The sequence below is a fragment of the Cicer arietinum genome, chromosome 1 (genome assembly GCF_000331145.2).
Source record: "Cicer arietinum cultivar CDC Frontier isolate Library 1 chromosome 1, Cicar.CDCFrontier_v2.0, whole genome shotgun sequence".
NCBI classification, from domain to species: Eukaryota; Viridiplantae; Streptophyta; class Magnoliopsida; order Fabales; family Fabaceae; genus Cicer; species Cicer arietinum.
The window spans coordinates 8470721-8480378 of record NC_021160.2 but is presented as its reverse complement, the minus strand read 5'-3'; the positions used below and the strand labels follow the sequence as shown (position 1 = coordinate 8480378).

General features: G+C 28.3%; 1 protein-coding gene across 1 annotated transcript; it reads left to right on the top strand.

Annotated features, from left to right (window-relative positions):
• The first annotated feature begins 7452 nt into the window (after positions 1-7452).
• LOC101495694 (uncharacterized) lies at positions 7453-8270 on the top strand. The gene has a single exon (XM_004486480.3). The coding sequence runs from the start codon at positions 7495-7497 to the stop codon at positions 8071-8073; it is 579 nt and encodes a 192-aa protein (XP_004486537.1). The 5' UTR covers positions 7453-7494; the 3' UTR covers positions 8074-8270.
• Positions 8271-9658: the final 1388 nt, after the last annotated feature.

Here is a 9658-nt window from a genome sequence, read left to right as displayed (position 1 = left end):
CCACATGTAAATACTACCACTAAATATATTTGTGTGACTCTCGAATTCATGGCACCTATAACCTCAACTACCACCTTATTAGATGTGCCAAAAAACCTTTGGTTGTATCTGATGATACCACCCAAACTATTCTTACATTTCCAAATGTAAAAGGATCTAGTTTGGTTTCAACAAGTAGTAAATTTAACATTCAAGCTTGTTGTAAGGTATTGTCTATTTTTGTGATTTTGGATGAACAACCATTCAAAGCTGTGGAAGGTGAAGAATTTAAATATATGTTGAGAACATTACTACCACAGTTTACAATGTCGTCTAGACGAACTGTAGCTAGGGATAGTTTTCAATTGTTTATGGAGGAAAAAGTAAGGTTGAAAGCTTTAAGTCTTATTGCAATAAGTTAGGTCTTACAACAGATTGTTGGACTTCAATTCAAAATCTTAACTATTTGACCTTTACGACACACTTTGTTGATAATGATTGGAGTTATCAAAAAAAGATTATTAGTTTCACAGTAATCCCAAATCATAGGGGTGACACAGTTGGTAAGAAGATTGCAGAGGTTTTAAAGGATTGAGGGATTCAGAATGTGTCAACTATAACCGTTGATAATGCATCATCCAATGATGTAGCTGTTGCTTTTTTGAAAGAAAAAAAGATGAATAATATGGATGGTTTGATGAGGGATGTGGAACACTTTCACATGAGGTGTGCTGCTCATATTCTGAATTTAGTTGTAACTGATGGCTTGAAAGAATTTTTTTCGGCGATCTCTAGCATTAGAAATGCGGTTAGATTTGTAAAATCTTCACCTCATTGGGCTGCTAAGTTTAGGGAATATGTTCAATTAGATGGAATATCTTGTAAAAAATTGTTATCTCTTGATGTTTCAACTTGTTGGAATTCAACCTACTTGATGCTTGAGGTAGCGGAGAAGTTTCAAGTAGCTTTTGGGAAGCTTGAGGTTGAGGAGTCAAGTTATAAGGATTTCTTTGGAAAAGCTGGTCCCCCAACTAGTTCTGATTGGGATACAGCTAGGGCGTTTGCAACTTTTTTAAAGTTATTTTATGAGACAACTAGAGTGTTTTCCTCCTCACAACATGGGAGTATACATGCAGATTTTCAACAATTATCTGCAATCTATTGTGAGCTGCAAAATGCCTCTTTGAATTTGAGCACCATTTTTGCAAGTGTGGCTGAGGATATGTTAGCAAAATATGATAAGTATTGGGGTAGTATTACAAACATTAATAAGTTGCTATATTTTGGGGTAATTTTCGATCCACGGTATAAGTTGAAATATGTTGAGTGGTGCTTTCAAGATATGTATGCAACTAAATCAGAGGTAGCTATTGAATTGATCACATTAATTAAATAAGATCTAAGTAAAATGTACAAATGGTATAAAAAAGTCCATGACAAAAAACATAATTCATCACAACCAACTCCCATGGTTGTTGACAGTGCTTCCCATGATGAAACCTCTATTGCTGCTGCCCATAATTCACATATGGCTAGAGCACAAACTTTTGAATACCATTTGAAAGAGAAAGACTCCATTGACCAACAAAATGAGCTTGAGGGATATTATTCTAGTAAGTGTGTGAAGATGAGTGAAACTTTTGATATTCTTGTTTGGTGAAAATGTAATACAACTCAATACCCAATCTTATCTCTTATTTTCAAAGATATTTTAGCAATACCGGTGTCTACAATTGCTTCTGAAAGTACTTTTAGTACTGGTGGGAGAGTCGTGAAGACCTTTAGAAGTTCTTTAAAGTCAGAAATGGCTGAAACATTAATCTGCACTCTAAATTGGCTAAAACCTTCACTCACTTGTTTCAAAGACTTAAACCTTAGTGAAGATGTTGATCTTTATGAATAAATTATTAAAGGTAAAATTATTTATGTATCTTTTAACTGTTTGAACTTCCTAATATATTTATATGTTCATAATATAGTCTAATGTTTATTATTTTGTTAATTATTTCAGAGTTTCAAGGAATGTCAGTGGGAAATGCAACTACTGCACGTGACTCATCATCAATGCCACCTAGTTGTGGTTGAATAAAATTATTGTATGTCATATTCCTTTTTATTGTTACGAATTTGAAATGATTTATTCAATCTTGTGTTATTACTAACTAATTTCCAAACTTTTCAGATTTGGACTTTTTTGAATTTTTTGAAGTCACACAAACTTAAGTCAAATACTGACTTGGCTCTATAACAATATCAACACAAGTTTTTTGGGATTTGTATAAACTGTTGTAATGCCTAGTAAGTTATTATTGTTATATCTTATTATTCTTTTAAATGCCAAAAATTGTTAGTAACCAAAATTGTAAGTAACCACAACTACAATTGTTACTCTGTTAGCAATCTAAATTGCATGTTATAGATATATGTTAGCATATATTAGGATTTCTGTTATAAGCAAGAACATAAGTTTAATTTCTTATTCTTATATAATTACCCTTCTATTTCCCAACAGTTGGTGCATGATATTTTGAGACTGATTTTGCTGCAAGTCATAGAAAAACAAGTGTTTTATCATATGTATATTATCTTTTGTCTTAAGTCAATTGTGAACTATTAAAATTTTATTTTTAATAAAATTTAAGTACTGAGTATGAATATTGATTCTCTAGGTTGCTAGAGTTCTTGCAGATTGTTTGGTGTTAAATCTTTATTTAACATTAGTTAAGTTAGTAGCAACAATTTATATTATTTTGAACAACATATATGGGTATGTCAACTTGATTTCTTAGTTTGACCTTATTGTTGATTCAAAATGAATGGTCTAATCATGTTGATTGCATTATTTTTGATTCAAACTAGGCTGCTATACATGAAATTGAGCTAAAATAAATTTGGCATTATCAAGTCTGGAATTTTTTAATGTTGATTGCAAACAAGGTATTGAATTATTTTTTCTATGGTACACATCAACAACATATTTTTACAATGATTATTGAATACTAATTTTTGCTCTAATTTTTTAGGTTGGCAATGGGAACAAATTGGAAACATATATTGATATTTGTATTGTCATAAAGTCAATGAAAACTATCAATATTTTCCAAGAAGTGTATTAATATTAAACTTTATGTATAATTTGAATTTAAAAGTGTGTATTAATATTAGACTTTATCTATAACTTGAATTTGGCAGAGTAATTTTTGAAAAACTAAGCTGTTATAATATCTTGGGCTTGAAAAACAAGGATTATGTTAAAAATTTAGTTGTAATCTTTTAGTCTTGAAAAACAAGAATTGTGTAAAACTTTTAGTTGTAAACTGTTGTATTTGTATGTTATTATATATTATGCGAATGTAGTCGTGAGCTGAGTTGTTGTAGTTGTAAGTTGTTGCATTATGGGAATATTATTGTATGTTATGTGAATGTTAGTAGCCCAATTTTAAAAGAAAAAATGAATGCAAATTTTGACTTTAAATGGCTCAAAAGTGGTTTTAGAATGAATAATAAACTACTACTTTCCTGAGAAATCACAAAAATAGTTACTTATTTTGATAAACATGTTATTGGATAAAAAAATTTGAGTGGCCCAAACAATGATTCAACCTGGATGTAACCACTCGTTTAACCCGCTACCTGCAAATTCGATTTTTGTATTGGGCGAAAATGAACTTGTATTTTTCAACTGCTGTAACATCCCGCTTTTTTGAGACATTAACTAACGAAATTTTAAACGTAAAAATGCATATTCGTTTTTATTTATTTATGATTATCTTAATTACTCATTTATCTTAAAATCAATTGATAATATTTTTAGTTATATTTTACAAATAATGAATCAAAGTATTTACAATCACTAAAAGTATATTTAATACGTTAAACAAAAGAAACTCTTAGAGTCAAAACTATTGATGTTTTACTATCCAAACATAAATTCTAGTTGGTCATAAACTTTGGACTTGTGGAAATCTCACCCAACAAGTCTAACCCCAGCACAAAAGCATCTCGGGGACTCCAACTGCATATTATTCTACTTCCTCGCATTTCTCCTATTGGGTTGACCGTGACATTATTCACTCAAGTAACACTATATGTGACGTCCTGTCAAATGTAAGGGTCATCTCCAAATAACAAATACAGAGCAAATATGCATGCATATATAGTTGTTATAACAAAAATATAAATAAATCATATATTTCATTTAACAGTTAAAAGTCACCACGCACCAAAGATACAAATCAACCAAAATGCACAATCTATTTGTTAGACTATTTGTCAATGCATGATTCCGGAATATCACATCCTCCGCAAGGGTTTCGTGGGTCCTTCCAAGCAACACCACTAACTCAAAATTCCCGCAAGGATCTGTGTGCTCCAACCAATTATGGACGCACCACACAACTTTGGGCTCCAACCAATTATGGACGCACCACACAACTATGAATGCATGGATGTAGACACTTTTGTTAGTAACAATATAGATCACTCAACCAGAGCGTCCAAAATCATTCAACCTTGTTCTAAACCAACCTAGTTTAGACCCAAAGTAATCGCATTGAATAACCACAACATGTCAAGCACAACCATTATAACAACGCATAATATAACATTCATTTTCTACAATTTGAGCGTATCAAGCACAACCATTATTAATATTCATTTTGAAGATAACACACAAACATAACAAATATATAACATCACAATACATTTATAACACATATCATTCATGTAGGAAAGAGGATAGAGTGATGCCCTTACCGTTACTAAAGTTGTATTTAGAATTATGCTTTACAAACTCTTGTCTCACTCATTTCACACCTGCTGTGTGGGCATGATTTCTCCCTCTCTGAACTTCATTTCGCCGATCCAACCGTTGAAAACGTGGATCTGAATGTTGCAAACCTTCAGTCCAAAAATCAGCCCGATCCAACGGTTAACGAATGCGCAATCGATGTTTTTTTTATACTGATTTAACAAATTCGGGAATAGAATTATTCCTCCCTTTTCTCTTTTGGTGGTTGCATTTTCTATCAAAATGGTCTCCCTCTCTTTCTCAACTAAACCGTTTTTCTATATCGCAAAACGTTTTTGAATGAAAGACATTTATTTTATTCATTTTTATGGATAACTCGTATTAAGTGGATATTAAGTGAGGAAAATGGAGAACGTAGTAGTAAGTGAGAAGGTGATATTAAATTAAATGGGGAAACTGTGGATGATATTAAGCGGGAAAAGTGAGGAACGTGATATTAAGTGGGGAATGTGTGATATTAAATAGGGAAAGTGGGGGAACATGTATTAAGTGGGGGCGTGGCATTTCAAGAAACTTGTTTTTAACGCATGTTTTTTTATTTATTTATTATTATTATTATTATTATTACCAAAAATTAAAATAATACCATCAACAATTATAAATAAAAATATAAAAATAAAATAAAATGACTGGATGTTACATTCTACCTACTTTACACAGTTTCGTCCTCGAAACTGGCGTTAATGAGAAAAAAATGTGGGTCTTACAAGTTCGGATTGGGTTGGTTGGTGTTTTTAGGCCCGAATCCGCCCTATCTGACCCGTTGTCCAATCCTAATTATTTATACGGGAGAGAGAATCTGCACGTAGTGGATTTTGATATCGTACGAACACCTACATATTCTACGATAGTATATATACAACAACCAAGTATTTCTTGTGCAAGTTTCAGTTTCTATCATAATTTTCTTTTTTATAATAAAGTTGTTTGAGTTTTTATTAAAAAAATATTTTCATTAATAAATTAAAATAAATTGGATTTTAATTTGAGAGGTTTTTTTTTTACAATTTGTTTTTTGTTTTTAGTTTGAGTAGGAAGGATTGAGGTATATTTTGAAGAAAAAAAAGCAAAAAGACAATAAAAGGAACATTATTATATATTACAACTATTTACTTTATTCTTTAAACTCTTATATTTTAATATATTTTATTTTTATATATTTATTTAATATTTTATTTTATTTTCTCTGATTTTCTCCTTCACCAACATATTCATATATCTTATTATGTTTATTTGTTTCAATATTTTTCAAATAATTGTTAATATACCTTTAAATAAGACAATAAAAAATATACATTAAATAATATCATTAATAATAAATCTAGGAGGTTGGATCGTCGAGTTAAAGAGCTAAACATTAAATGTCAATTATTCATTTTGTCACATCAAGTATGTTCAATGTTTTATAATTTATTTACAATATCAAGATACGATAGTTCTTTGTTCATCTATAGATAGTGTGACAAATTATAAAAATTCACACACTATATGTTCATTTATAAAATAAAACATGTACTACTTTAATTTGGCTAAATTATCACATCAAATATATCTATACTATACATGATTATAATGAAGGCTGATACTATCAATAAAAAACATTACTTGGTAAAATAAAAAATGACTATTGTAAAAAATTAATAAAAATAATTATTTAAATGAATTTTATATTGGTTCCTCTATGTTTCTTCACAAGATTAATTATTTTTTTATCAAGATTTATTTCTTTATTTAGTCACAAATGACTTACAACAACTCTATCAAAATAAAAAACAAAACACAACAGATGTTATTTTTAGATGCAAAATATGATTGTTATATATTTCTAAATAACTAGAAAATCGATCAAATATCTTTACAAACAAATTATACAATACAAAATAATTTTGTATAATTAAAAATAGAGAAAACAATAATCTACCAATTTGCATATTTTCTGATGGGATTGATTTTGAGATATATAAAAAAAATGACTCAATCGCCTGTATTATTTTATAAAAGGTGGATAGAATTTTCTTATTGTAATGTTAGGTTTGGGATTAGATTAATAAATTTTAATTTAAAAAAATAAAAATAAAGTGATGATAGTGTAACCAGTAAAGATAAAAAATTATTCACTCTCCTACTAATTACTATTATACGATGAAAAAAGAAGAAATCACTAAATTTAATTTATTGTTGTATGTTTTAAAAGGTTTTTATAAATATATTCTCATATATTTTTTTACTCAATATATCCTCATATATTGAAAATGGAAAATAATAAGATAATAAATACAATCACTAATACGAAAAAATAAATAAATAAATTTTGTATATACAAATAAAATGTCACTTAAATAATAAATTCATCATAAAAGTTGTAATTTTTTATTTATAAATATGACCCTAAAAAATCCAATAATTCTCTTATAAATAACTGGGACGAGAGGAAGTTAAAATTTAGAAAATGCCCAAATAAATTACATAGCATTGACTCATTTATTTTTTTGACTCATCTTGAACCATGGCTTTTGAGAGGACTAGCGACCAAAAAGCAAAGCGTCAAAATATATATCTTAAAATGGTTAAATATTCACACCATTAATTTGTTTCATTGTCCCTTTCTATAAAGCCTTTGCACAATCCAAATTATCCTCTTATCTTTATTGTTTTTAAATCAATTAAGAGAATCATAATCAATTTTCTTGAAAATAAAATACAAAATGAAGGTTTCAAGCTTTTCAATTATCATTTTCTTTACCATTATATCCTCCATCCAACCAATCCAATGCAATCTACCAATGTCAGGTTCAATCGAACAAATATGTCGAAAAACACCTCATTACCATCTTTGCCTTATAACATTAAAATCAAATTTATATTCACAACAATTTACACAAACACAAAGTGTTGACATTTCGGGATATGTTCGTGTAACACTTGAGGTTGTCGCGGCCAAAGCGCCCTTAATATTGGAGCAACTTCACGAGGTTTATGCGCAAACCCAACATACACAATTGAAAAATGCATTGGATAGTTGCATTACTTCGTACACAAAAATATCAAAAGAGCTTATTCCACAAGCTCTAAATTGTGTGGACAAACGTGATTATAATGGTGTGAAACAAAGTGCATATGTTGCTGGAAATTTGGCTGCTTCTTGTGAGAAGAAATGTTATGGCACCACTAGTTCATCTGCTTCGCCTCTAGGGGATAATAATCAATATGTGCAGGATATGTGTCAAATTACTGCCTCTATTGTTACCAAATTTGGTCATTCACAACACCAAACTTTGTCATAGATTCTCGAAGTTTATCTTACTTGTGTATATATATTGTACATTGATATCTAGGCCTTTCATGGCTTTCTTAGATAGTTCTCCATAATTTATATTCACTCCATCCAACACTAGTTAACCTGTACATTTAATAATAAAGATTGTACTAAAAAGACAGTCACTTTTAAATTTCAATGAAGTTTTATTATTTTTATGTTTAATTGTAGTTTTAATTTTTTATTTTTATCGATTCATAAAATCAGTTATTCTGATTTAAAATTTGACAAATTTAGTCTCTTACTATGATTTTTTAATTAAAAAATAATGATTTGATTTTCTTTAAATAATATAACATATGATACAATGATGTAGAATGATAAACATCATGTAATCGCAATAAAACCTTTTAAAAATTTAATTTTTAACTTCGAAAAAATTTCGTTTTTGTAATTTGATTAATGATATATGAATAATTAATGCAACTAATGGTTATATATCATGAAATCATATACCACGTTATTTAAAATATGTCAAATTGTCATTTTTAGTTCAAAAATATGAGAGAATGACTAAACTGAATTTTAAAATATAGAAACTAATTACGTGAATCGATGAAAATAAAATTACTAAAAATACAATTAAGTCTTATTTTTTACTATATTGTACCCTCTAAATAATATTATATTCATCACTTCCAAGTTATTATTCTCCACTTCGAATTAAAATAAATAAAATAAACCAATGATTAATGATAATAACTTAGTAAAATCACAAATCTCTTTCTTTCGATTATTATCTTTTCTTAATATATATAAGTAGATAAATGCGATAAAGTCAAAAGAATATGTTGATATCTAGAGCTTGTATGGTTTTCATAAATAATTGTCCAAAATTTGTTCTCTATTAATTTTTATTAAGGGTTTCATTTGAAATATTTTAGGCTAAATTACATTCGTGGTCCCTTAACTTAATTTCAGGTAACGTTTTAGTCCTTTATCTTTTTTTTTCCCGACTTGGTCCTTTATTTTAATTTTAAGTGACAATTTGATATTTTATGTTCTAAAATTTCAACAATGATATCCTTTTTTATACAAAAATTCAAAAAAAAATTCAATCAAAACTCATAAAATTAATTATATTCTTCAATATAATACAAATTTCATCAAATTCGTAACGCAAATCTTCAAATAAACTCATATTTTCATACATTATTTGATATTTTTAGGAATAAAGGACTAAATCGGGGAAAAAAAGATAAAGGACTAAAACGTTACCTGAAATTAAGTTAAGGGACCACAGATGTAATTTAGCCAATATTTTATTATCTCATACTTCTTTTAAAATAAAATATAAATAAAACTAACTCATTATTTTATTAAATTGTTGTATGATTTTTAACAACTCTTCGTCTTTCAAATAAATTTATAATCATTTTTATATTTAAAGGTATATAAATTTTGAGTGCATCAATTTTTTAAGAAAAACCCTTATACAATTAAAGAAGTTGAAGAAATTTTTGGAGAAAAGTTATAAAAGCAATTATTTACGGTAAACACGTCATGAATATTTATTTGATTAAGATTGAATGGTTGAAATTTAATGTAGTTTA